At 46.3% G+C, this 25,883-nt stretch overlaps 11 protein-coding genes across 11 annotated transcripts; 6 read left to right on the top strand and 5 right to left on the bottom strand.

Moving 5' to 3' along the window:
• Positions 1-203: 203 nt before the first annotated feature.
• V1513DRAFT_458178 (Cation/H+ exchanger) lies at positions 204-2,116 on the bottom strand (the record flags this gene model as incomplete). The annotated part of the gene is made up of 9 exons (XM_066899676.1): positions 204-593; positions 647-849; positions 900-1,132; positions 1,192-1,398; positions 1,453-1,529; positions 1,587-1,720; positions 1,773-1,928; positions 1,986-2,027; positions 2,077-2,116. 9 exons carry the CDS (start codon positions 2,114-2,116, stop codon positions 204-206), a joined length of 1,482 nt encoding a protein of 493 aa, XP_066754059.1.
• Positions 2,117-2,424: 308 nt separating this feature from the next.
• Positions 2,425-5,061, top strand: V1513DRAFT_478866 (major facilitator superfamily domain-containing protein). The gene is made up of 7 exons (XM_066900285.1): positions 2,425-2,835; positions 2,891-3,197; positions 3,257-3,515; positions 3,564-3,691; positions 3,743-3,755; positions 3,806-4,328; positions 4,393-5,061. The coding sequence occupies exons 1-7, from the start codon at positions 2,548-2,550 to the stop codon at positions 4,663-4,665; spliced, it is 1,791 nt and encodes a 596-aa protein (XP_066754058.1). The 5' UTR covers positions 2,425-2,547; the 3' UTR covers positions 4,666-5,061.
• Positions 5,062-7,316: 2,255 nt separating this feature from the next.
• Positions 7,317-8,362, top strand: V1513DRAFT_424837 (uncharacterized protein; the record flags this gene model as incomplete). Its single annotated transcript, XM_066896096.1, has 2 exons — positions 7,317-8,168; positions 8,219-8,362. The coding sequence occupies 2 exons, from the start codon at positions 7,317-7,319 to the stop codon at positions 8,360-8,362; spliced, it is 996 nt and encodes a 331-aa protein (XP_066754057.1).
• A 1,648-nt stretch (positions 8,363-10,010) lies between these two features.
• Positions 10,011-11,225, top strand: V1513DRAFT_443354 (uncharacterized protein). Its single transcript, XM_066897797.1, has 4 exons — positions 10,011-10,315; positions 10,364-10,434; positions 10,500-10,680; positions 10,742-11,225. The coding sequence occupies exons 1-4, from the start codon at positions 10,084-10,086 to the stop codon at positions 11,023-11,025; spliced, it is 768 nt and encodes a 255-aa protein (XP_066754056.1). The 5' UTR covers positions 10,011-10,083; the 3' UTR covers positions 11,026-11,225.
• On the bottom strand, positions 10,785-11,912 carry V1513DRAFT_43344 (uncharacterized protein). The gene is made up of 2 exons (XM_066896443.1): positions 11,286-11,912; positions 10,785-11,237 (listed from the first exon to the last, which is right to left on the bottom strand). The coding sequence occupies exons 1-2, from the start codon at positions 11,878-11,880 to the stop codon at positions 11,146-11,148; spliced, it is 687 nt and encodes a 228-aa protein (XP_066754055.1). The 5' UTR covers positions 11,881-11,912; the 3' UTR covers positions 10,785-11,145.
• Positions 11,913-12,023: 111 nt separating this feature from the next.
• Positions 12,024-13,834, top strand: V1513DRAFT_443348 (uncharacterized protein). Its single transcript, XM_066897796.1, has 3 exons — positions 12,024-13,105; positions 13,158-13,239; positions 13,297-13,834. Exons 1-3 carry the CDS (start codon positions 12,233-12,235, stop codon positions 13,578-13,580), a joined length of 1,239 nt encoding a protein of 412 aa, XP_066754054.1. The 5' UTR covers positions 12,024-12,232; the 3' UTR covers positions 13,581-13,834.
• Positions 13,835-13,937: 103 nt separating this feature from the next.
• V1513DRAFT_413751 (domain found in IF2B/IF5-domain-containing protein) lies at positions 13,938-15,499 on the top strand. Its single transcript, XM_066895777.1, has 4 exons — positions 13,938-14,069; positions 14,186-14,285; positions 14,368-15,015; positions 15,080-15,499. The coding sequence occupies exons 1-4, from the start codon at positions 14,025-14,027 to the stop codon at positions 15,244-15,246; spliced, it is 960 nt and encodes a 319-aa protein (XP_066754053.1). The 5' UTR covers positions 13,938-14,024; the 3' UTR covers positions 15,247-15,499.
• On the bottom strand, positions 15,325-16,954 carry V1513DRAFT_443340 (uncharacterized protein). The gene is made up of 6 exons (XM_066897795.1): positions 16,783-16,954; positions 16,134-16,644; positions 16,029-16,084; positions 15,864-15,971; positions 15,586-15,807; positions 15,325-15,538 (listed from the first exon to the last, which is right to left on the bottom strand). Exons 1-6 carry the CDS (start codon positions 16,825-16,827, stop codon positions 15,440-15,442), a joined length of 1,041 nt encoding a protein of 346 aa, XP_066754052.1. The 5' UTR covers positions 16,828-16,954; the 3' UTR covers positions 15,325-15,439.
• Positions 16,955-17,106: 152 nt separating this feature from the next.
• On the bottom strand, positions 17,107-20,569 carry V1513DRAFT_413746 (DDHD domain-containing protein). The gene is made up of 4 exons (XM_066895776.1): positions 20,118-20,569; positions 18,844-20,056; positions 18,494-18,792; positions 17,107-18,445 (listed from the first exon to the last, which is right to left on the bottom strand). Exons 1-4 carry the CDS (start codon positions 20,273-20,275, stop codon positions 17,335-17,337), a joined length of 2,781 nt encoding a protein of 926 aa, XP_066754051.1. The 5' UTR covers positions 20,276-20,569; the 3' UTR covers positions 17,107-17,334.
• A 1,032-nt stretch (positions 20,570-21,601) lies between these two features.
• V1513DRAFT_458169 (uncharacterized protein) lies at positions 21,602-22,804 on the top strand (the record flags this gene model as incomplete). The annotated part of the gene is made up of 3 exons (XM_066899675.1): positions 21,602-21,819; positions 21,875-22,071; positions 22,122-22,804. The coding sequence occupies 3 exons, from the start codon at positions 21,602-21,604 to the stop codon at positions 22,802-22,804; spliced, it is 1,098 nt and encodes a 365-aa protein (XP_066754050.1).
• Positions 22,805-24,219: 1,415 nt separating this feature from the next.
• On the bottom strand, positions 24,220-25,251 carry V1513DRAFT_443332 (uncharacterized protein). The gene is made up of 3 exons (XM_066897794.1): positions 24,944-25,251; positions 24,769-24,855; positions 24,220-24,680 (listed from the first exon to the last, which is right to left on the bottom strand). The coding sequence occupies exons 1-3, from the start codon at positions 25,084-25,086 to the stop codon at positions 24,593-24,595; spliced, it is 318 nt and encodes a 105-aa protein (XP_066754049.1). The 5' UTR covers positions 25,087-25,251; the 3' UTR covers positions 24,220-24,592.
• Positions 25,252-25,883: the final 632 nt, after the last annotated feature.

Here is a 25,883-nt window from a genome sequence, read left to right as displayed (position 1 = left end):
TATTGTCACGTGATTCAAGGTTTATTTTCGAGTCCATCTCTCGGCCGGGTTTTCTTCATAAAGTTACTGCCAATTAATTATAGAGAGACGATCTAACTTTAACCAAACATGCCATTTACATGGTACCATATTACCCATACCTTCAGCATCGTGAACCATTTTCAATGAACTTCATAACATAGAGCCCTACCCGTATCTATAATTTAGGCAACCTGTCCATTCTGACCTTGCGCCTGTTCAACCATCGCTGCCCAAAGCTCCACGTCATCGTCGTCCTCATCGGTAGCAACACCAGTCGCGATCCCGAGAATCTCCAGCATGCGAGCGGTTGTACCGCCGAACACTATAACAGTGAGTACGACAACGACGAGAATAGTGGCGCGTAGAGCGTTTGCATCTTCGCCTTCAAGGCCAGCTGCTAGTGCGACACCGACTGCACCACGGAGACCAGCCCAAAAGAGCATGACTTGGTACTGTTGCGGGAGTTCATCAGGATAAGGGTTCCCCAATGCGCGAGCACGAGCCCGGTGGAAGAAGTTGATGACGCGAGAGAGGGGAAAGACCGCTGCCCAGCGCGACACGCAAATTCCGAACTACATCCACTGTTAGATCCCGATACAGGTGTACGAGAAGATGCTTCACGAACCATTGTCACTACAATCAAGACTGGCTTGTATACCAGCTCGACCTCTGTGAAAAGCGACAACCCGAGATATATGAAAATGAAGTTCTCGGATAACTGGGCTAGTGTCTGGAAAATGTATTTGACGGATATTTGTGTCCGCTTCGACATGTTGAAAAAAGCGTAATGTTTTAGCGTTACACCGCAGAACAAGAGCGAGACGATGCCTGCGAAGTCCGTCAGTAACATAATATCGTAAAGGCCACAATTAACGTACCAGACATATGACATCCATTTGAAAAGAAATATGACGCATAGGCAAAGAGCATGATAAGACATGTTTCTATCGATGAGAAATTTTTAATTTGCGAATGCCGCAGTATTATGGCTGTCATGACCCCGACGATAGCCCCAATGAGAAGCGATATTGTGAAAGTCATTAGGAAAAGTCCGACACCCTTGAATAAACTGCTGAAACCAACTGATTCGCCGTGAAATTTCTGTGTAGTCCTAAATCGTGACTGTGAGCGACGACTATCGACATCCTGAATCAAAATGCAAATACTTACTCAAACATGACGATCGAGACTGCATCGTTAAGGATACTTTCCCCAAATATAATTGTATAAAGTTTGGGATCGACTTTGTAAGTATTAAAAATTGACAGAATTGTTACTGGATCTGTAGCCGACAGTGTGGCGCCTACTGAGAGTGCGCTGACAAATGGAACCTTGAGACCCTCTAGACCCAAAAACGCCCAAATATAGAGCATACATCTATTCGTTTGGGTTAACGGGGTATCATGCAACTTTGGTTAATCTTTTACTAACCCTAGAACGACCGCTGAAACAAATGTGCCGCCGAATGCGAATGTCAGGATAGTGCCAATATTCCTGGAGAAATTCGCCTATTTAAAATTAGATATGAACAAAATTCGGCAAATTTGGAATTTGAATGCACGTACAAGATGTAACTCGTACCCGCAATTCAAGATAATAGGCGGGAGAAGCATATTAAAGAAATACGACGACTTGAATGACACCGCATCCTGGATATAGTGTCCGGGAGATACCCGAATGATCAAGCCGACAATCATGCCTATATCCCTATCAGTAGCGCAATTATACGCAAACATAGGGCTTGCAAATACCGGCAAAGATAGAAGCGACTGTCTCATGCACAGCCCGAATCTTGCGCACTTGCAAATAATAACTTGTCCATAAGGATCCAACTAGCAATGCGATCAATATAAATAGGGCCCATGACGAATATAGCTCTTCTTGACCGGGATCGTTCAATTCGCCGTCTGCCGATAAAGTTAGTACCACGTCTTTAATCAACTGCGATCAATCGGATTTCCAACCGTCAGGGCTACCCGAGAAATCCGCATCATTATTTCTCGTGCCTATTAATAATTAGCTTCTCTTCAAATTCCTATTACGTCGGAATCTTACTCAACCTGCCTAGCAAAGACGGCGCAATTGAGGATAACATATTTGATTGTCGCGAGCAGCCGTATGTTAGATGGGATCAGTTGACTGTAAACGAGCTGGCACGTATGGCCAACACAGCTATTTGTGCAATTCAAGGATTCATTAATATTCGACTTATCGCTACTGCCTGGGTGAACTCGTCGCAATGTCTGTTACTAAAATACACCTACGGCCGGATTCTTTAATAGTGCGATGCTCTGTCGGCTTTGCAATCGTACGGCACAAATCTGTTACCCGGCAGCGGCGCGTTCTTGACGTTTGCGACGCCGCGGACAAATGAAACTCAAAATTTCTGTGGGGTCTTCAATATACAACGCTCATGGCGATCATCGATGAATTTGCATTTTTCGCTAATCGTAGTGAACCTGCGTAACAGGTTTATTAGTTTTGCACAAACGTGGTGTTTAATACACATTTTGGTAGACATAGATAATGGTAAGCGAAGAACATGAACGAACGACTTTGGTCAACGAGATGAGAGAAGAGAACGGGACAAAGCAATCGACGCCGCTGCATCGGTCAGCAGTAGGATCTGGCGTTTCGTCGCCGGCGCCAGCAGATCCTATCGACGATCAGATACTACGGTCACGGATTGAAGGGGAGGACAATGTTGATGAGAATTTTGGAAATCCGACGAGATCGACGCTTTATATCTTCTTGCTCACGCTCGCGATCGGTGGTTTGCAGATATCATGGTCTACCGAGTTCTCTAATGGCACTGTACGTCATTTATAATTTGTTAGAGAAATATATGGTTGATATTGATTTGGATTAGCCATTTTTGCTTTCCCTTGGAATGTCGAAGACAGTTATGAGTCTAGTTTGGATCGCAGGCCCGTTATCTGGCGTACTAGTCCAACCAGTGGTCGGAATGCTCAGTGACTCCTCCATGTCGCCATTTGGAAGACGACGGCCGTTCATGGTCGGTGGTGCAGCTTTCACGACGTTAAGCTTATTAGTGCTGAGCTGGTCAAAAGACATAGTAGCTGGAGTACTTGGCAAGTTTGTGGACGCCGTGACGGGTGCCACCCAGTTTTTGGCTGTCATTATGGTATATGTTCTCGACTTTTCTGTGGGAACCGGTGAGTCTTCTTCCTTAGTGCCCTTGTCAATCAAACTGACTGGGATCGGGGATCGACAGTGCAAGCCAGTTCCAGAGCGTTTATCGTCGACAATGTACCGATCCACCAACAACAAGTGGCGAATGCATGGGCAGCAGTTTTGACAGGCGTTGGAAACATAATTGGGTTTATTCTCGGGACAATGAACTTACCCAAGGTTTTTCCGTTTCTGGGAAACACACAGTTCAAATGTCTGGCCGTAATTGCATCCTTGGCGTTGATCCTTTCCATAGGTCTCGCATGCAAGTACATTAAGGAGAAGGATCCGCGCGTTGACGTGTAAGTATTTGTACGTGTGGTGCTGAGTAGTTATTTATTGGTGTGAAGCTATCTTCGAGAACAACCGATCAGACGGCGGTCGATACTGGATTTCTTTAGACAGACTGTGCGCGGAATCTCACGACTGAGTCCGCAGGTACGATTGATCTGTGATACCGAGTTCTTTGCTTGGACAGGTATGTTTTCCTCTTCTATGTAGGGATGATGCTGGAATTAACGACTGATAGGATACTTTCCAATGTAATTGACACTGTTTCTATTCTTTCTTTGTTCTCTCTGACAATTCGCAGGCTCTTCTATACCACGACGTATGTCGGCGAGATGTATTATCAAGAAGTCATTCACGCGCGAGACCCCTCTTCGCCGCCACTCACGAGTGACGAAATCGACAAGTTGTGGGAAGCAGCAACGCGGTATGCGAGCTGGTCACTCCTGTTCTACTCCCTTACATCCTTGATCGCCAACCTAATGCTGCCCCTGATCATTGCCCCGTCCTACGCACACCCCGAGCTCGCCAAACCATCACGTCTCCGGATCAAATGGCTAACCCTGCCGCGTTCATGGATGATTTCGCATGTTGTCTTTGCATTAGCTATGTTATCGACGTTCTTCATCAACACGGGTAGACAGGCGACGATCATGATTGCTGTGCTCGGCATACCTTGGGCGCACGCGCTATGGGCACCGTTTGCGTTAATCGCGGAGGACATCGCGCGAATTAAGGAGAACGTGCGTCATCCTAATTTTGAACGTTTCGAACACGAGGCGGGTATCATTATGGGTGTCCACAATGTCTTTGTGTCTTTACCACAGGTACGTACGTGTGTCATCCTCTTGTACGCAGAACTGTATACTGACTGTACCACAACGACAACAGGTCTTTAGTTCCCTGGCCAGTAGTATCATTTTCAAATTTCTCGCGAAACCTCGCGGCGAGGAGGACGATAATAGTATAGTATGGATTTTCAGGTTATCCGGACTGGGCGCCATTGTGGCTGCGTATTTAAGCACGAAGATAAAAACGCCGGATCAGTTGACTGTAGAGGATATGATGTTTGATGGGTTATCTTCGGAGGAAGAGTCAATTGATTATGATGCGGAGACAGGCCCCGTGGAGGGGCAAGTGCGGATGTCGCGGGAGGTGATGTAGGTTGGTTGGGATGGAGTTGGTTTCTTGGATATATGCTGGTGTATAATGAATATTTATGAATAATGTCCTATCATAGTCAATATCGCCATCGCCCACTACTTGCATGGATGGTATCATACATGGTTTATCAAGTGGCGGCGACGGTAGTGGTAAGAAGTGTGATATGGCTGCATAACAAGGCCGCGAAAAATCTTCGCCAAAGCTAATTTGACTCAAGCCTTATTTAGCACGGTACGGTAATTGTCTAAATCATATTATGTGTGTGTTTATTTCGAATACAAATATTGACATCCTTCATGAGGATTGAAGCTATTGGCTCTCTCTCAAGAATATGTTTCTTGAAAGGTTTATGATTGTTGATACGAGAATCTTAAGCAAGCATTGATATGTAGCGGTACAAAAAACGCCTTACATGTTTTTATCGTCACCTTCGTCACTCAAGCCACTAAATCTAAGACAAAGTGATGCACCCTTGCATTTGAATAAAGTTTACACAACCCTATCCCGTAATCCGATTAACGAATGCTCTCATACAATAAAGCAAACAAGTATAACAAGTATCAGCATTTTAACATAGATTAATTGGAAGATAGTAGGTAAACGAGTGGAGAGCGTTCTGTCCCTAGGCGTGAACTACTCTTCAAACTAGAAGATGGCTTCGTATAGGAGCGGCACTTTTCTCGTCATGCTGAAGGGTAAGAATTTACAGAGATTATTGCGGATCGAATTGTTAACTTAATAATACTTCATGTTATGTAAGTTTGTTGCTAATAGTTAATAATCGCGATCGGCATCAACCTTGAGTTAACCTTTACAACTCAGCCCTGCATAAGTTCAGTGGGACTTAAATCTGCAATATTTTGAATTATTATTTTTTGGAATGAGGGGCACGTGAAGCAGGTTTAATAGGGGCAGCCAGTATTTCTCCCTTCGTGAACTTGCTGTGACGTAAAATTTCCAGATATAAGCTAGTTAGTCAAAGATAGATTTAATAAAGTTACCGCCAAGCTCAACTAGCTTTGGTTAGTTGGGGTTCAGAAAACGATAAAGGAAGTGCACAATTGTCCGGAACGGAAAGTGGGCAAATACCTCAATGAAAACTTTCAATCCCTTTTATTTTTCAATTTTTCATTTTCATTTCGGGTTTTCCGTTTCCACAGAATCGCTAGCATGCTATTCCGCGATGCATGAAATGCATGAAAATATGAATTGTAGACTTGATTTCCATAATAAGTAATAATAGGTGCATTTCCGTGGAATAAATTGTAGCCGCACAACTCCATAGAAGCGACCGCGACAATATTGAAAGATACCTGCTTATTATGCATGTAATTGTAAAAAAGTGTGTGTCTCAGACTGGCTGTTGAGATCTCGATATATGTCCGAAATTCAGATTATCAGTCTATCATCTAAATAAATAATATATAATACAGCAAACCATCCGTTAAGCTGATAGGAGGTGGGCGTAAACTTTCCATTGGGCCTTCATGAAGTTTGTTTGTATACAGAGAATCGAAGTGGAGGAAAGCTTACTTGTTTTTAGAAAAGCAGTGACGTCATTGGCTTACGCACAGATGATACCGGTTTCAAATCTTAACTTCAACCGTTGTTTGAAGACAAAACCTCTTTTTACATACAGTATTGGAAAAGTATAATATAATATATAAAAGTAATTAACTACAAGCAATTTGAAATATACTGCCCTCTGTTTTTCTCGTTGCTAAATTGTAAATGATGTTTTTGCGTGGTTACCTTTAATCGTAACGGTTCAACGGTATACAAACGGTCATCAGGTACCTGATTATTGTATGTGAGAGAGTAAGTTTGGTGAGTAACCCCTGCCCATTGGTAACATTTTGAGCAGCCAAAGGCTGCTCCAGGGCTGTGCAAAAACCCTGAGGAATACAATATTGTTATATGTACTGACTTCTTCTTCTTCTTCTTCTTCTTCTTCTTCTGTCTGTCGCTTCCACTAAATTACTAGCTACTGCCGCTCTTTCCGTTTGCCTCCAGTGTGCTTTTCGTCCCTTATTGCAGCTTTGTTAATCCTAACTTCAACTTCCCCTCCAGCCGTCTCTTCAGACGACCATTCGCTCACTTCCTCTTGTTATTAGGCACTGCATTTAGTCCAACGCATCCTCTTATTCTATCAATACCGGGTCGAATTGAGTGCCTACTGAATCTACGAATAACATCACTACTCCCTTCCACTCCTGATTTCGGCAAATTTCCACATTTCTCACTCCAATTCTCACCCCTATCTATTGCACCTACATACGCTCCTGGATCTCACCGGCACAGTCGTGTTGCGTTTGACGCTTTATCGGCTCGTCTCCTCAAAAGAGACCCTACGCAAGCTCTGACCTGTTCGACACGGTTCCATGTACATGACAGACATCCGTACTTATCTGTTCTCAAGTTTCCTATAAATCTATTTTGTTGAGACAACCGATATCTCAATTACGCATGGGTGATTATACGCCCATCCTATGTACCGTGAGTCCGTGACCGTCTGATCTATATTTCCCCAAACGTACGTCGTCTCTAGACTTTAACAATCTTGAAGCTATTGAATCGCCCTGACATGAAACAGAACACACGACGGTGCTTTCTTACTTGCTTAGAATTTCGCCGTGAGCCATCGAGGTTTGATGAATATTGATCGAATTTTGAACTCCTCAACTGCCCAATCCGAAGGTAACGACTCCGGCCAGCCTCTTACGCCTGCGCGTGACAATGCGTCGTCCACGCCGAATGTGACGCCGCAGTCGCCGTCACAGCAGCTCACACAGCAGCAGCAGTCATCGCCTACTTCAAGACCGCAGTACATCGAGTTACCCTCACAGGAAGAATCGAAATTTGCAGCTCCAACGACTTCGAATATTCCCCAATCCCAGCCGCCGTTGGGTGGTGGACCTGCTCTACTACCACCGCAACTTCCTCAACATCATCAGTCCCAACAACAATACCAGGCACAACAATATTCCTATGCGTATCAGCAACAGTATCAACAGCAGCGGTATCAGCAGTACACTCCACAATCGTATTTCCAACCGCTGCGGCCTGGATATCAGCCGTCGACTGCACAGCATCATATACAGCACATTCAACAGCAACACTATCAGCCGACAGAACTGTCTGACCAGTCGGAGGCATATGTAACTGTAGCCGCTAACGATGTGTCCCAGCAGCACGGAGTGCGGCAGGGAGGACATCCCTTCTCTGCCCCTCAATCCCTTGACAGGAATTATGGCGAGTCTTCGTCCATGAGTGCATGGACGCCACCGCGACAGCCAAGTTCGTCACAAAGTATTCACCCAGAAAACCTCGCGCCGGTATCTGATTCTAGCGCCGGTAGTTTAGGACAGGGATCCGACAGCACCGGGCTGCACATGACGACCTCAGATGGCGATCCGCAGGAAGAGTCAGGCATGTTCGCAGTCAAGCCTAAGCGGCGAAAAGCACCAAACTCAACATGGACTCTCGAAGAAGACCGTAAATTGGTGGGTCGACGCTTTGTTTAATATTGAGAATTGACTAACACCGCCTGAAGGTCGACCTGGTTCTGCAGACATTGCCGCGCCAGGATTTCGGCGAATACGCACAGATTCTGAATAAACGCGACGGCCAAACAGTCCGGTACAGGTGGAAAGTTCTGGTCCGGCGGGCTAAAGGCGAGAATGAAGACGTCCGGTGAACATGAGTGACCGTTCCTGCGTTTTGTATTATAAGCATCTATATATTGGGAAGTTTCTAGTTTGATTTCTTGCATACTTATATTTGATGATAATTTATTTTGAGAATTATGTTTTTGGAATGTACTATTACATTGCTTAATCACCTTGACATGCATCTTTTCTGCCGTGATATTGTATTTCTAGAATTATTGTGTTTTGAAGATTTTCAGTTTTTTATTTTCTTTCTTCGTTCAAGAGATATAGTTTTGCGTCATTGGAGAGTGTAAGAGTTACAAGTGTGGAATGCGGTCGAGCAATACGGTCGTTGGCGAAAAGTGATAGAACTAGTTTGGTTTAGTTTATCGCTCTCTTGTATGGATGGAGAACGAATTGCACTATTGATAGCAGGAGGGTCTGGTTGGATACATTTGACAGTGGCCATGCAATGCTCGTCCGGAGGGCCAGCGAGATGAATTTGGTATATCTCTGTTTTGCGACCATCAGTTTGTTGGGAGGTCGTAGTAAGCAAATAGTCGTCAAAGAGCATCCATCTCCGACGATCCCGTTCAATTCATTGTTTATAAACTCTTCTGGATTTCGCGCAATTCGAGTAAGCATGTTTAAACGTGCAATCGTTATAGGCAGAATTAAAAGTCGATTGTGCACGAAACTCTCTCATGAAATCATGTTTGCGGAGCTCAGCGATAAAAATTGTCAGCATAGTTAGATCTGAATAAAATATTAAACGACTAGTGAAACTAATGCACTAGTAGCATACAATATGTTGATATGCATTCCCTGGAACAGTCTTCCCAGGCTCTTCGAGTTTTTTTTTGACCGCACCATCACTAAGGTGTACAGCAGCAAGATATTCCTTAGAAAAGTACGGTCCTAGCCCACAAGTTATCAAATAAATTTTTCGTGCATTCAGGCAACTCTATATCGCTGCGCCGGCATCCCGTTCTACTTTGTGCCAAATTCAGAAACCACGATCGCGGGGCATATGCAGGGCCGTTAGACGCATTACTGCATACGGCAATGCAGGGCGGTCGGATATGCTTTTGTCAAAAAAAACAAACAAACACTACATATGTCACGCACCTTGTTCCATCAGCAGACACAGCTGTATATTGTAGATTGCTGGACTAGTTGAGTGACCGGTTGACTGATTGCATGGGCTTGGGAAACAACGTTACTCGTGTCGTCGAGTTTATCGAGTCATCGTGCGACAGCTATCTTCACCAGAGCAGAGCAACTCTCAAGTGAAGTGGGCTATGTTTATTATAATATAGAACGTACTAGTCATTGAGAATTGGAACGGCATTCCAAGCAAACCGGGACAACGGCGTGGACTGCGGGATGCTGAGCCGGATCCAATAACGGACACAACGCCTAAAGACACTTGACACGACTTTAATAAGAAATGATATAGCTATAAATTTCAACGCGATCAACGGGTACATTCATTCCGAACAAACGACATGGGCAGACGACAAGCGATAGAATAGACCTAGGACACGTATTCTGCTACCAACGATATATTCATCTATCATTTTCTCAGTAGTTCTGTCAATAGACTCGGTCTCGGTCTCGGTCTCGGCAAACCGAGACAACCAGTACTAGACCCTTGCAAATGTTCAACGATACTCCCTTACCTATTCCCAAGCTCACGCGATTCCTCTTGATTCCTTTGTCTCGTAATTTAATAAAAGGACCAGATATCACTGTACTATGCAGCGAAATGACACGTTTCCGAGGCTGCATTGACATTCATGCAGGCAAAGTCAAGCAAATTGTCGGTGGCACGCTCTCCACTGACACCGACGCGGGTCTGAAAACCAACTTTGTCGCAACATTGCCGTCATCGCATTTCGCGACATTGTACAAAGAGAACGTGGTTACAGGAACACATGTCATCAAGCTTGGACCTGGGTGTGATGAAGCTGCTATTGAGGCCTTGGGTGCTTGGAAGGGTCAGTTTAGCACTGCTCTAAGAGAGCGTGTAAATTAATGGTTTTTAGGGGGCTTCCAGATTGGTGGGGGGATTACGTCCGACAACGCACAATTCTGGGTAGACAATGGTGCGGAGAAGGTAACTAATAGCATTATTTTGCAAATTCTGAGGTTTGCTTTCTTCTTCTTGTGCTAACATTCTAGGTCATTGTCACCTCATATCTCTTCCCGAACGCAGAGCTCGATTTGACGCGATTACAGCAATTACACGACAAAGTCGGCAAAGAAAGATTAGTCATTGACTTGAGTTGTCGCAGGCGAGGAGACCAATGGGTCGTTGCGATGAATAAATGGCAGACTTTGACCGACACCAAGATCAATAAGCGTGAGCCCTCACCCTGTGTGATAAATATATGAGGCTTGACAAGGGAACTAATTTGCCATAGAAACGCTGGAATATTTGGCAGGATATTGTTCTGAATTTTTGGTTCACGCGGCCGATGTCGAGGGTCTTTGCAGAGGAATCGACGAAGATTTGGTGGTCGCGCTTGCTGAATGGTCACCTATCCCGGTCACGTACGCCGGTGGTGCGAACAGTATAGATGATCTTGCACTTGTCAATAGGCTGAGTGGGGGAAAAGTCGATCTGACGTATGGCAGCGCATTGGATATTTTTGGGGGCACGTTGGTTTCATTTGATGCCTGTGTTGTGTGGAATAGAGAGCATTGATATTTTCAAGGATTTATACGATAGTCGTGGTCAGTAAATACTAGGGAATGGTAATTGGATTCGGATTCTAAACAAACAAACGCCAAATATTTACATATATTTACAAACACATTTTTGCTTCTATGTGACATGCGACTGACTCGGTTTGGGAATAAGTGACAGTCGTTTGCCAATATAGTTGGCAACGCCAAGCAATGTTGTTTTGAAAACGCCTGCGTTTACTTTAGCATTATTCTTGTCAATTAACTAGCTCCACTTACTTCCTGTAGTCTGCCCGCTCCTTATCGTACCTCTGAACCATGGCACAAGAAGTATCTTCAACAGCTTGAGTCCGAATCCCTGTGCAAACTGCACCAAGACCTGATCTTTAAACGTAATCCAAGCGATCCCCAGTACGGATTCCCCAGCTTTTGCAATCGCCCGCATGTACGTCTGTTCGGCGCGTAAATCAATCATGACAGCAATCACGTACAGGGCATGTATGTTCTTCCGCAGCTTGTATAACGGATCAAATTCGTCGTCCTCCTCATCGTCGGAAAAGACTATACTGGTGGAATACCCACTATCACTACATCCACTCGCGGCATCGTCATCTACAACCACAGCATTGCCTGTAACAGGATGCCGGAAGAGACCGAGGATTGGTCGAGCTTCGTCACGCTCAAAGTCGGCCTCGCTGGCTGTTCTACTTCCATTCCCACAATCGTTCGCTGGCTCAGTCGAGGGCTGCATGAACGACATGATAAGCTGCGCCAGTTCGGTGTCGGCGATATGGTCTTCAGGTGCGCGCCGGTCGCCTGTTAGCGACACCTCTGCGGATGGTATCACGGATATTGGAAACCGTGATGGGTCCATGTATGTTTCCGTGGTGGTACATGATGGGTAAAAAGTGCGGCGAGGTGTACATCCTGTCGCGTTTGTGTCGAGTCGACTCAAGCCGGGTAATGAGCAGCTAAATTACATTGCTACCATTGAATACTTCCTCATAAATACTTGATCAATGATCATGCCCTGCCGCTCTGTGGAATGCTTGTAATTCACATATGAAGATATATATTGAAATATACGCAGGACGTAAACCCGCGAGTCTAGATAATAACGCGCAGAGTATTATGGCATGTGCTGCGCCGCACGGAGTCTATAAATCTCAACTTGCGTCATCGCGTGCCCCAGTTCGATTTACACTGTTCAAAGCACAGGACCAGCCATGCCGTCGCCTGAATTCATAACAAAACCACCGGACGGATTCTCTGCTCTCTCGATTGTGCGCGGCTTCCAATTGACCCTTTTGGGGGCCTACCGCGCACTGCAGAACCCGGATCTGCTGAGAGGCAAGTACTATAAACAGGCTGCCTACGCGATCGCAATTTCCCTGATCATTCAGTTTATAATAAGCATTCCGCTCTGGATTGTGAAGATCGTGATCAGCATCCTTGCCTGGATATTTTTGAGCAGCGGAGACCATGAGGCGGGTGAGCGTGCGACGAAAGTGGTAAACGGCATCGATTTCATTGAGAGCAATGTCATCAATCTAAGTGGGCTGTTGATTGGTCTAATGCGGTATTTACGGCCCGAAATGGACGAAATGTTTATGGAATCATTGCGGTTTATAGATGAGGTTTATTTCCGGATGCATCCCGAGAAGGCAACACTGCCCGAAACAGCCAAACCCGACGATAAAATGACCGACAAAATCGATGGGGGCGCCATCACATCCTCGAGGTTTTACGCGCCGTTATCACTCTATACGACTTCTTCAGCACGCACATTATTGGCGTCGAGAATACATTCTGCCGATCCTTTGGCGGAGAAGGAATATGTGCCGATGCCGAACAATGCTGCGAAGTTCGTATCGCGGTATTTTAGACGGTCGATCTTGTCCGTCGCGATTTACTTTCTCTCATTGATCCCGTACATTGGCAAAATTGTTCTTCAGGCAGTCTCGTTTTACAGCTTTAGAAAAACTGCCGGTGTTGCTCCTGCCGTTGTGGTGTTCAGCGTCGGAGCGCTCGTGCCCAAGAAATGGCTTACGATCTTTCTGGCGAGTTACTGGGGCAGCAGGAGTCTGGCGAGAGAACTGGTATGTGGTTATATGTTATCATATAAACGAAGCGCATTACTGAGTGACACAGTTAATTCCGTACTTTTCCCGCATCCCGTTCACGCCCAAACAGCGGGACTCGTGGTTCCGTGCACGAGAAGGTGTTCTGTTCGGTTCGTCGACATTGCGATCCTACCCGTCGTGGCCTGCACTACTAATGCGTCACTTAGGCTTCGGCTTAGGCTTCTACTTCATTCTCAAGATTCCATTCCTTGGGGTGCTGCTCTACGGAATTGCAGAAGCCTCGGCCGCGTACTTAGTCACGAAGGTAACCGAACCGCCGCCACCGCCTACAAAAGTCCTCGAATGGACGGAGACCCAGACAAAGTGGAATAAGCGGAAACAGATACTCAGTGGGGAGATTTTGCAGAGCGAGGGGTTTAGACCTCTCATTGGCGCAACTGCAAGTGTGCCCGGGGGATGGATCAAGAATGAAGAGAAAAAGGAGGACTAACCTATTGAAGTGGTGCCGACTTCTTCGTGTGCAAATTCTGGTCGAGTGTATTTTTAGTGTATAGTATAATTCTAGCTATGTTTATGGATATTGAGTTTGTTTGTGTATACATAAAGATCCCATATTAAGGCAATAGCATGGAAGTGTTGCTGGATAATTGTAGTTTCCCTGCCAAGATTCAATGCTATAACCGTATGCTGTCTGTATACATTTTCCTAAAGATTTTTTTAGCAAAATCAATTATCTTACATGAGAATTCTAGCAAATTTTATGTATATTGGTGACGCCAGAAGCAAGGGTACGGGTTTCGGAAGAAAAGGCGGCGCAACTTTACAGTGATTTCACAATGGAAAATTTCGCCAGAGAGTTGTTAGTCACAGCCCAGAGATCGGACGATTATCCAACCCAGAGCTTTAATTTGCGTGTTAATAAAGGATACGCACTATGGCTTCCGTTGACGAGAGTTTGACGCCGACTGCGGAGGAGCAGGTATGTTATGCAATATGATGTTTGCCAATTGCAGATCTCGTGAGGTAGATCGTTCTGTGGAATGGAAATGGATTTCGCACTGCAGCAGTAGAGCAGCGTGCTAATGAGCGTAACAGTTGGAGTTTGATCCGACGATAAAGAAAAAGAAGAAGAAATCCAAGGCTGTTTCGTTTAGCCCAGACGATTTGGATGACGTCGCTCCTCAGGATGAGACTCGTATGTGTTTTGTAATTTTTTGCGTCACGTATTCGGATTTAAGCTCGTTTTGCTTATACAATCGGGACTAATACTGGTATAGCTGACCCAGAAGTTGACGAATTGACGGATATGTTCGCCGGCTTAAAGAAGAAAAAGAAGAAATCGACGGCGTCAGCGCCACTCGATTCCGCCGAGGACGCTTCTGCAGGGGACGCAGGTGCTGAGGATAATGTGGAGGACTTTGATTTTGGCAGTCAAAAGAAGAAGAAAAAGAAGAAAGTGGCGGATGTGAGCGCGTTCGAGCAACAGCTTGAGGAAGCTGGTGTCAATGAAGATGAAGACGCTGGTGAAGACGACACCTTTGAGAAGCCCGAGGGCGAGGAAGAGGGCGAAGGCGAAGGCGAGGAAGAGGAAGCTGGCTGGCTTAATAGTGACCGCGAGTATTCATACGAAGAACTACTTCACCGATTCTTTAAGATTTTGCGTACGAACAATCCAGAGCTGGCGGGCGAGCGAGGACAGCGTTATAAGATTCCACCTCCTAGCGTTATGCGTGAAGGTAACAAGAAGACGATCTTTGCAAACCTGAAAGATATATCAGATCGGATGCACCGACCTTACGAGCACGTCATGCAGTTCTTGTTCGCGGAGTTGGGTACCTCGGGTTCGGTTGACGGAAACTCGCGATTGGTCATCAAGGGCCGTTTCCAGCAGAAGCAGCTCGAGAATGTTTTGCGGCGATATATTAGTACGTATTTGCGTGATGTAGTGTGAAGTAATGTGAACTACGATTTTGCTAACAGGCGCAATAGTGGAATACGTCACCTGCAAGACCTGCAAGTCGATCAGCACTCACTTGGCCAAGGAAAACCGTCTGTACTTCTTGGTGTGCGAGAGCTGCGGCAGTCGGCGGTCTGTCAGCGGAATCAAGACCGGTTTCCAGGCTCATATCGGCAAGAGAAAGAAAATGCTCGGTTAGAGTATGGGATCAGTATGGCTTGTCATGTCGGGTTATGTATTTTTTGTTATGTTGGCTGTTCAAAGTTATCACATTGTGGTGGTTAATACACAATGTATTTGATATTAGTTGTAATACGTACTATAAATTCTACTGGATATCAACGACAATCCAAAATTGCACGCGCTTTCGTCTACAATCTCATTAAATTTCCTCATGGCTCGGCAACCTTGACGGCGGTTCCGCCATTCTTTGAACTCTCCACAGACGCAACAATAACTGCGAAATGATGGAATGCTTTCTCAGTCGGAATCTATATGTCGTTAGCGGCAGCCCCTAACGACTCAGGTAAGCACGAACCTTCAATAAGGATTTGTCTTGTTTTTGAACAGCCTCCGCGAAGTTCTCAAACTCTTTGGGAACGCCTTCTTGGACATTGTCCGGAACAGAGACGACTTTGCCGGCTTTGTCGGCATCGGTGTAGAGCATTAGCGTCGCGTTCGCTTTGTCTGAGAAGTCGTAGATTATAGTTCCATTTGTACCATTAATCGAGAGCTTGTTGATACGAGGATTTGACACGGCCTAGGATATTAGACTTTGCGCTAATTCAATAGCATAGTAAGCAGGACAGTACGCACAGAGGTGTAAGTGAAGCTTCCTAGGACGCCGGACTTCATTTTTAGAGTCGCGGTGAGAGTGTCGACGTCACCGGATTGCTCGCGGATTTGAGTGGTCAACGCAGAGAGCTGTCACGAACTAGAATTAGAACCCAGTCAAATTCATAGTAACCAGTATTATCTTACTGTATCCACTTGGCCCAAAATCTCAGTGAACAAAGCAACCTGGTGAACACCGCCATCTTGTTCTCATTAGCATTCCTACCCATCTCTAACCCTCGGATAACTCACCGGACAAAAATCCACCAACATGCTCCGGCTTCTGTCGCCACCAAGTATTTAAATACTGGTTATTAAAATTAAACGGCGATGTGCAATAATGTGAGAAATAAACCACCTTGCCAATCTGCCCCAGAAGCGACTTAATCTCAGGAATCACTTTCCAAAACACGAAATTCTCGAGCACGGCAACGGGTATCTCTGTCGACCTTGCAATTGCGACAATTTCTTTGGCTTGCGCGAGAGTTGCCGCGATTGGTTTTTCGATCGCAATGGGTTTGCCGGCACTGATAGCGGCTTTGACTGCTTGGAGGGCAAATTGGGACGGCAGAAGCGCGTCGATAACGTCGACGTCCGGGTCGGAAAGGAGCGATTCCAGGGAATCGTACACTTTCGAGTCCGGAATGCCGGCTATTGAGGCGAACTTCTTGGCCTTGTCTGTGCTGCGGTTTGCGCAGGCGGTCAGCTGGACCGAGGAAGGAATGGATGCGATGGCGGGGTAATGGCGTTGGGAGGCGAAAATCTGTGTATCTCACGTTAATATAGTCAATTCCGATATTTCGTAGATGTGCTACCACGCTGAACATGGCATTCGATAGTTTAACGAGCAATTGCGTCAAACCAACGAAGCTGCTGGGGAGCACAATCGGAAAAACCTTACTCCGGTGCCAATCAAGCCAACTCTGAGCGGTGTTTCGGAAGGCATATAGACAGATTTATTGCTTCGTCAAGGCAATTAGTATGACAGGATAAGAACAATAGTTGTTCAGTGCTTGAATCGAGTTGAAGAGTATTAATAGTTCTAGAGATCGAACGGGGAATGGGATCAGAAGCAAGCGCGCGGTGAAAGAGTATCTCCGAATGTGGAGATAAAGTTTGCCAGCCTCAGCCCACGGAGCGCATCACAAAGCACGGACGAGTGTCTTCCATCGGCCCTAAGAAGGATGTGTATGAATAACGACGTCTTCAGAGCAAATGATAATCATAAGCTATTTAGCAATATGTATGTATAACAGTTAAAAAAAGAGAACTTCACCACATCAAAACACCTATCCATTGCGATTATAACGAGCGATAACGAGCGCCAATAAACAGGAGATTTACAATTTACAAAATACAAAAACTGCGCCAAATAATCATACAGTACGACAATGTATCCAAAGACCCATCATATACAAATATACAATTGACATATTAGAAACAAGAGCTTGAATCAAGCTAATGGCTGATATTTCTGTTTCGTCAATTTAGCGCTCTTGAGCCGTTTAGGATACGGTCGAGCCAGCAATTGTCCAATTACGAAGTTGGCGACATCAGGATCCCTAAAGTAGCCCAGATGAGAGCCCATGGATGCTAGCAATGTGATATCCATGTATCCTTCCGGTAATGAGAAGTCCAGACGCCCAGTATAATTCAACCCACGAATGAGCTCCTCATCGCGCTGCAATTTGGCATGTTCTTCTGCGGCTTTGGTTAGCTTCTCACTCTCTTTTTGGAACTTGGAGTATAATGTCTCCACACCGGTCTCTGGCGGATTGTGAATCGTTATTGCTAGATCCTGCCGGAATGTCGATGACGTATCCGGCGAGGATGAGGCACCGCTATTCGCATCGCCTGCCCCATTTAAAGTTCCCGAAGTATCTCCTTCGTAACCCAGCGACTTGTTCAATATAGTACTTGCTAGTCCAGACGCCATGCTGCTCCACATATTTGACGCACTCTGGGCGACTCTCTGTGTCAGTTCTGTAAGATTCGCAATCTGAGTGTTGAGGCCTTTGCGCGTAGATGGAATGGCTTGTGGTTTTAATTCAGCCATGCGCTTGACTATCAGCGGCTCTAGTCTATAACTGATAGGATCTGCTGGGTGGAAGATATTGTAGATATCCTCAACTTTCGGTGTGGACACTGTGCCCGTTGGTTTCTTGCTGCCTTCGAACGGGTTATCCAAATCGAAATCTAGGGGTGACAGAGGATGATCTTCGATGGACTTGACAGTCCTGGGCGCAATAGTCTTGCCTTTCAGCATCTGGAACAGCCCAACTGGACTGCCTAAGCCGAAAAACGAGTCGACGTCGAAATCCAGTGTTAATTTTGGTGATTTTGATTGCAACGGTCGCCGATCTGGCTGGCGACAGAGAATATCAAACGCAATAGCTGCACCAAGCGAATGCCCTGCGACGCTAACCCGTCCCTTGAAATTAGGATTCCATTTTCTAAAGAGATGGAAGATTCGGTTGCATTCGTTCGTTACATTGTTCATGATTCGCTCGCGATAGTTTGGCTGATAGTATAGCAGAATATCAAGAAGAACTTCCGATATAATCCTGCCAACATTAGCACTGTTCAACGTTGATTGCCAGCGAATTACTTACCCCCTCAGTGCAGGGACTCCATCGACGGTAATATCCTGTAGCGTGGCTGCCTTGTCATCTTCTTCTTTAACGTTCGCCTCTTCCTGATCTCCAATATCCTGCTCCCTCCTAGATTTGGTAGGGTCATCATCTTGCTCCTGTTGTAGTCCGAACTGTATGCTGTGCCGCCAGCAAACAGGCAGTACTTGGATTCGTGAATTGAGCTTTTTAACATCGTTTCCAGTTTCTCCGTTTAATGCCTGCAAATCTGGGGATGCCGAATACACGGACTTCAACGTCTTTCTGAAGGTATTTACATCCTACACAGAGTCAGCAGCACTTCACGAGCAGGGAAAATCGATAACACTTACTCCAACAAAGTTCACAGATTCGAGGCGCTGTCCAAGTTTCTGACCAATTCCATGGATGCACAGCACCAAATGTTCAATCTCCCGGTTTTGATCCTCATCCTCGTTAGGATTGTAATCCTTCTCCATTTGCTGCTCCAGCAAGGCGTTGTCTTGCGCTTCTTGGCTCTCCTTTGTCCCCATCTGCAAACTAGCGGCAGACGAAGTTTGAATCACCTCAACCAATTTAGCAGTCCGCTCGCTTGTCAATGTAGACTCCGACACATTCTTCGCTTCTTCTTCGTTGTCAACTGCAGAACCAGCCGCTACAACTCTCGGCGAAGGTTTCGATGGCGGCTTCGCTTTGACGTCAGACCATCCTCTCACTATCTTGGCTCCACCCATGCTGGCACCAGCCGTCAAACGCTGATAAATAGTCGATGCAAATTTTCCGTAGAAATCATCTGAGATGATCCAGGCTGTTGTGGCATCATTGGAATACACGACGTATTTCCCCATATGTGGGCCGTACAATGGCCAAGTGTTTGTCTGTTGCACGATCGAAGCTGTAGCAACTGCTGGCTTGTCAGATTCTTGAGCCTTTCGGTCAGATGATGGTGATCGTGACTGCGCCGTAGGATTCGACGTCGATGGTGACCGGGACCTGAATGTGAACACATTGGTAATTGACTCGGCGAACGAGGACGAACGCACGTGATTTCCCCCTTCAGCCTCGCCGGTCGAATGCTCCATGGCGAGCACAGAGAACGATGTCGCCTGCGATTGTGAGTTAGACATTGGAGGGAGAGCCGGAATTGGCGGAGATTGTTCAGGTATTGATGATGGATCAGAAGCGGCAGGCGGCACAGGAACGTGCGCAGGTTTCCGAAATGGTTGGTTTTTCAAATACCCTTCCTCAATTTGATTTGCCAAATTCTCGTCACATGGTTTCAGCGTACTACTGTCCGCATAAAACCACGTCCCACGACGCACATCATACGTAGGGCCATTCCAATAAAGAGGCGATAGCTCTCGCTGGCGGATGTCAACTTGAAACAGCCTGTCTTCATTCACAGCGACCGTTTCGAGATTGGAGTCGTCCTTTTGTTGATACGCAGCCTCGATATTGCGAGAGTCAGTAACTGAGAATGGCACAAATTTCAAGGGCGGTTTGGGTGGTTTCGAGTCTTTGTCGACGAAGGGCTTTCGTTTCGGTACGTCCGTGGCAAAATACCATCTGCCATCAACACAGTCAGCCCCACTAGTGTCCGACGTGACTCCCGGTTGAGTTAACATACCTAACAACTAGCGGCGGCGTATCAGGCGGTAAATCACGATGCGACATGCGATGCCTGTACGGCACGGTGTGATCTGCCGGACTATGTAAACCAGGAGATGAAGATTGGAACTCCGTATCCGCCTCCGTGATCTTAATCGGCGCAACTGGAGTAGACATGAAAGTTGCTATTAATTCTGCTTGCCTACTAGCAGGAATAGTCGACTTGTCGCCAACGCGACTGGCGATCAGCAACGAGGATTCTCCCACGAACAGTAGCCAAACACGCCTACGGAAGGCGAATTTCGCAACTGGGAGAACTACCGCTCGATCTGGAAATATGGTGAAGTGTGCTTATGAAGACTGGGAAATCGGTATTGCTCTTTGCTGTACGTGGCAAACCGTACCCAATACTGAGTAGAGACGTCAAGATGAAGAGATACTCTGAACTGTTGTCGATATGACGGTTGTAGATCAGCTACATACTACTTCAATCTGGCCAGTGAAGCCAGCTTACGTTTAAACTCCCAACATTCATCTTTGAACCGGTTGGACAAACTCAGGGGACTGTAAGTTCAGTTTATTAGGGCTTCATGCAAGGTCTGGTCACTTATGAACTGAAGTAATTTATGACATATACAAAAACCGATAAAAATATACGAACCAATAACAACTATCCCAACCCATTTAGCGTAATAAAAGCTCAGTAAAAAGGATGTCCAATTTCCAAGCGAGGGTTGAGACCTTGGGTGACTGATTCAAACTTGTGTTCTTTGGGAACTGCCCTTTGCAGCCTCCGCTGTCCGCATTCGAATGTTTAGCGCGGGAGAGTGGAATGAGACAACACGCTCTGATAACTCCGTACCATAGACCTTGCAGAACATATAATATACAGTGTTTATGAACAAACCAACATGGAGAGCGCAGTGGAACAGATCGTGGATATGGGCTTCAGTCGTTCAGACGCCGTGTTCGCTCTGCAGGTACTTACAAGATCGCCGCGTCTCGGACAAATTCATCTACTAATTGCGCAATATCGTTAGGCATCCAATCATGACGTTGGGAGAGCAATTGATTATATATTTTCAGGTAAACTAGACGAGGTGAGTCAAAATAATTCAGATAATTGATGGGGTCTACGTCCTGTCCAGAGCTAAGCTGGCTTCAGGATCGCCGGAAAAATCAGTGGAATGAATCGGAGTTTACGAAAGCAAACTGGGAACCGGTTGACAATAATTCCAAACCCACAGTGTTAAACGAGAACGAAATTCGTAAGCACAAATATCCGAGATTTAATTGACGTATCGCTAAAGAGCCGTATAGAGGCATTTGCTCCGGAGACGTTTTACAGCGACGATGAGAGGCCCAAGAGTACATACGCAGACCGACCAGCGAACGAGAGCATTGTTGCAGTAGGTGGTGCAGATGACGAGCAAAGTAAGCATACGCTCAATGTGGACTTCACAGTGCCTGACTTATATAGTGGAAGACGATATAGCGAAAGCAATGCGCATGTCCCTTCAGGACCTTTCTGCTTTGGACGTGGGTATGGAGCAGCATAACCAACAAATCAATCGTGAAGGTCAAGAGTCGGGTGTTGTTTTTGGCCCAGCGACGCAGGACTTATACAACACAGACGAATGGGGCATGATGACCTTATCGGGAGACCCAAATGCGACTCGAAGCCCATTTGATTTGGGAAGCAGTCGGAGAGAACTGGAAGTGTGGGTTCACCTTGATCTCGAACTGTCACTCGAAGCGTGCTGACAGGATCAATAGGCCACCTGTATTGCGGCCCTGCGAAAGGGCGCGGAACTTAGCACCATTACTAATGATTTTGCATTCAATCCCACTATCTCGCTCTGCACTTTTATTATTCGGCAAGCAATTGGTCAAGGACTACGGAATCGCACCGACGTGGTGGGACAAAGAACTCATCTTCGTCCCCGAGTTTGCGGAGTCGCCTCAGAAGCAAGGTTTGTGCTGTCAATCCACACGTGTGCAAATAACTGACGCGAGCCAGCAGAGGACCTCCAGCGGATATTGCTCCTTCTTGAATGCCAGCGTATTATGGCATTCCTTGATATCGCATCGCCATCTGGACGCGCCTACGCCAGCATCGAAAATCTGGTGTACTCGCTCTCGGCAGCTGAAGAGACGTATATGGACCTCGCGCACTCCGATTTCATAACAGATTCTGAGCCGACCGCGAATTTCTTGAAGGTCTGGTCATTAATCACGGGCCAGTACGCTGCTTCATTAGGGATACCGTCGTCGAATGTTATGAGCGACAAGTTGTTCAACAGCTGGGTTTCGCTCGATCGGCTGGCGGCGGCCGAAACTAACTCGACGACAGCCACGACAATGATGGAGCAGAAGTTTGTGAATCTCGAACTAATTATCACGGAGGACGTGCGCAATGTGTACGGCTCGCTCGTAGGCGCTTTAGACAACCTCTTATGGTGCGAGGAGCCCGACGCATATTTAAAGTCAGTGGCGGACGTGTTTGTAATTTCGGTTAAACAGGACAACTGGTTATCTGGCGCTGGTGTGGATATACCGCTTGAGTGGTATCCAGATAGGTACACTAAGCCGTTTATGAAGGTTATGAGGTCGCATAATAAGCGACGTTCCGAGATTTTGGACGAAATTCAGAGCTTGCGCGAGCGGAGGCTTCAAATTGCCGAATATACTGTATGTACTTTTTAGTCTATTGACAAAATATGTTGGTCGAATATTAACTAATTCGTAGGGATACAACACGAAATCCTTGCTTGATTCTACCATCGCATATTTCACAACAGCGGCGACGACATTGAATGACAGCAATCCCGCGATCCTCACAAAGCTGCAACAGCTAACCGTCAATCTTGACAATTATATAGCTCGGATTGACAAGAAAATAGGGTTCTTGGAACAAGAAATCCGGAGGCTGACTGAGTTCCTGAGTGAGCCTCCTGCAGACGACGATGTCGATGGGCGCGACGCGCTGACGAAGGCGTTTGGTGACGGGCAGGTGCCGGAATTCCATCGGTATACTCTTGCTGGCGTTATCATCAGCGATAGCATTGTTTATTTCAGGCAGAAGATCGAACAGCTACAGTCACGACGGGACGATAGTGATGAGAATAATATCCTGGAAAAGCAGGACGAGACCGACTTTATCATGACTCGGAATATAGAGGTTGACATACCTGCTACTGCCGAAGGCAGTAGCGGCCCCATGGGAGAAGATCAGTACCAGTGGTTGCGGTACACGTTTGCTTATTACTCTGGCAGCGTGTCTGACTCGTTCGAAATCCGGCAAGTTAATCCCGAGCAAGTAATTGAAGTGGCCCGCGCGACCGGGCCAGATGGGGTTGTGGCCGTGTATGCGAGCGACGAGGCGTACAGGGATTCGGCGCAGGTTCACAATATCGTGAATGCCGGCCTGGAGGTATATCATTATCACACATATATTAGTGGTTTATTCGTCTGGGTGTATAATGGAAGCTCACTGATTTGTAGGAATTTCTAGCTAGAGACAACGAGCTCCTGCGGCAGGAACTATCGCAACCGGAGCAATCGATAGATCTGATCAATCTGGAGCCGGCGACGAAAGAAATGATATCGACCCCGACGACCTCTACTTCGTCCTCGTTCGACATTGACTCGGACGTGGACATGGCCGGGGCCGAGGAATCCGTTATCTCGGCATTCATCAAGAAACGCATGGACAGCAGACGTGCTACAGCAGACGATGTTGGACAGTTCCAGGAGCAGAAGCAGCAGCAGCAGCAGCAGCAGGAGGAGGAGGAGGAGGAGGAGGAGGAGGAGGAGGAGGAAGAAGAAGAGGAGCCAGTAGATCAGGTAGAGCAGGTGGAGCCACCGGTGCCTGATAACGACTACGCGGAGTTGTTACCGCCGCGGAAGATAAGCATATCTGGTGGGCCGACGTCGGGACCTGCTGTATCGACAGGTGTGACTGCCACGCCGGGGCCAGGGTCGATTGTGCGTAGTAGGCCGCCTGCTAAGGTACGTGTTGAACATTTAGAGCATGCGGAGGATCATGAAATGGCAGATAGTGACGATGAAATGCTTGATCGCATGCGAAGACGCTAATTCGCTGATGGAATTTGGAGAGTACAGAGATATGATGTGTATACTATATTTTCGAACAATTTCACTTGCCCTATGGCACTACAATTATATTCGAACTATTCAACTCCACATACAAAATTCAAACGAGAACAAACAATTGCTATAGATATATTAAAGTCTGCAAAACATATGAAATCCAGGCTCCCATGATATTGCTAATAAACAAACAAAAACATGCAAGGTTATTCTTATGTAGTACTCCCCGTCCACGATGCACAAACTAACGCCCGAAACACAATTGAGTCCGATCACAATGCTCCTGGTGTAGTCAGAAATGATTCGATGGACAAGCAAATTGAACAATTTTGCCGTTCAAGCTGCATACACAGTGGTTTGTAGGAAAAAAAAAATGGAGATTCAGAGATCGAGACCACTGTTTTCGGCACTGTTCTCTTTATTCGCTGCGGAGGACAAGCTACCGAATCTGAGGAGTTGGGGCTTGCTCCTGTTGTATAACAGTTAGTTTTACTTTGATCACTGAATGGTAACATTTTCGAAGCAAAAAGGGGCTTTGGCAAGGACGAGGTACGTACTTAACGTAATGTCTCTTCTTATGGGCTTGCAGTTTGGCGGTGCAAGGAGACATCAAGTTATCCGTGGGCGAAGCAAAACTAGTTCGTCTATAATAGCCGGTCAGCCCAATTTTGGTCATTCTCAATTCCGTCGGCGATCTAATCAACCATGATGCAAAAAAGTATAGAGACGTACGCCTGGAATATTTTCTGGTGCAGGACATGTCGCTGGAGATTTTGGCTCTCAGAAGTGTGTAGGGGTTGCACTTCGGCGTGGTGCTGTTGCTGATGCGGATGCTGTAAAGCAGAAATAAAGTCGGATGGTTGCTGTGACGACATAGTTTTTGTAGCTCAAAAAACGATACTCGAGAAAGCGAGGACAAACAATCGATCAATTAAGTCAAAGATATTGATCTAAATCAAGGATCACGGTCACAAATCAATAGAACGTCCAGCAATGTCCAGAGTCGCGGCTTGGAAAGTGAAGAACATATCGTCGGAGAGAGGTCCTTAAAGCGCAGATTCATGGCGTTGCTTTTGTTTACCAGGTACCTACGTTGGGATCTTAAGTCCTACCCAGATACGGTTAGCGCCGAATTTGTGTTGCCACGGTAACGATGTGTGGGGCATGATGACGTCAACATCGAAACAATAGTATTAAGGTTTTCCGAGTGGGACAACGTGCGGCTTGCGGGGTATATGTGAGCCGCACACAGCAGGACGGGGTTGGGGCAAGTTTGACCAACCAACGGACCCAGCTGCGGCATGTGAGCGGGATTCGCCCGAGATCGCACATTTGCGCGTGAAGAAATCGTGACCAAAAAGATTTCTTTTTTGCCAGAGTTCGATCCGAACGAGACAAGACAAGACAAGCAGATTGAATGACAGGTAATCGCCAGGCCTTGATCACTGGCATTAACTAGGGGAAGCCCAAATCCAGGACAAGTAATATTCTATCAACAAATTCGACTTTTAATCGACAGACCGACACAAAACCATCTAAACTATCCTAGTCTAATTCAGCAGCCTCCACCACCACGCCAATCAACAAACAACGTATCTAGGACTACGAAAGTAAACAATATCGAGGATATTCCACCAATTGCTGATGAATACTGTCAACGCACATGCTCGAC

This window comes from Lipomyces chichibuensis (genome assembly GCF_038497645.1).
Source record: "Lipomyces chichibuensis strain CBS 12929 unplaced genomic scaffold V1513scaffold_12, whole genome shotgun sequence".
In the NCBI taxonomy this organism is placed as follows: domain Eukaryota; kingdom Fungi; phylum Ascomycota; class Lipomycetes; order Lipomycetales; family Lipomycetaceae; genus Lipomyces; species Lipomyces chichibuensis.
Note: the sequence above shows the minus strand (reverse complement) of the source record. Positions and strands in the feature narration are given on the sequence as shown.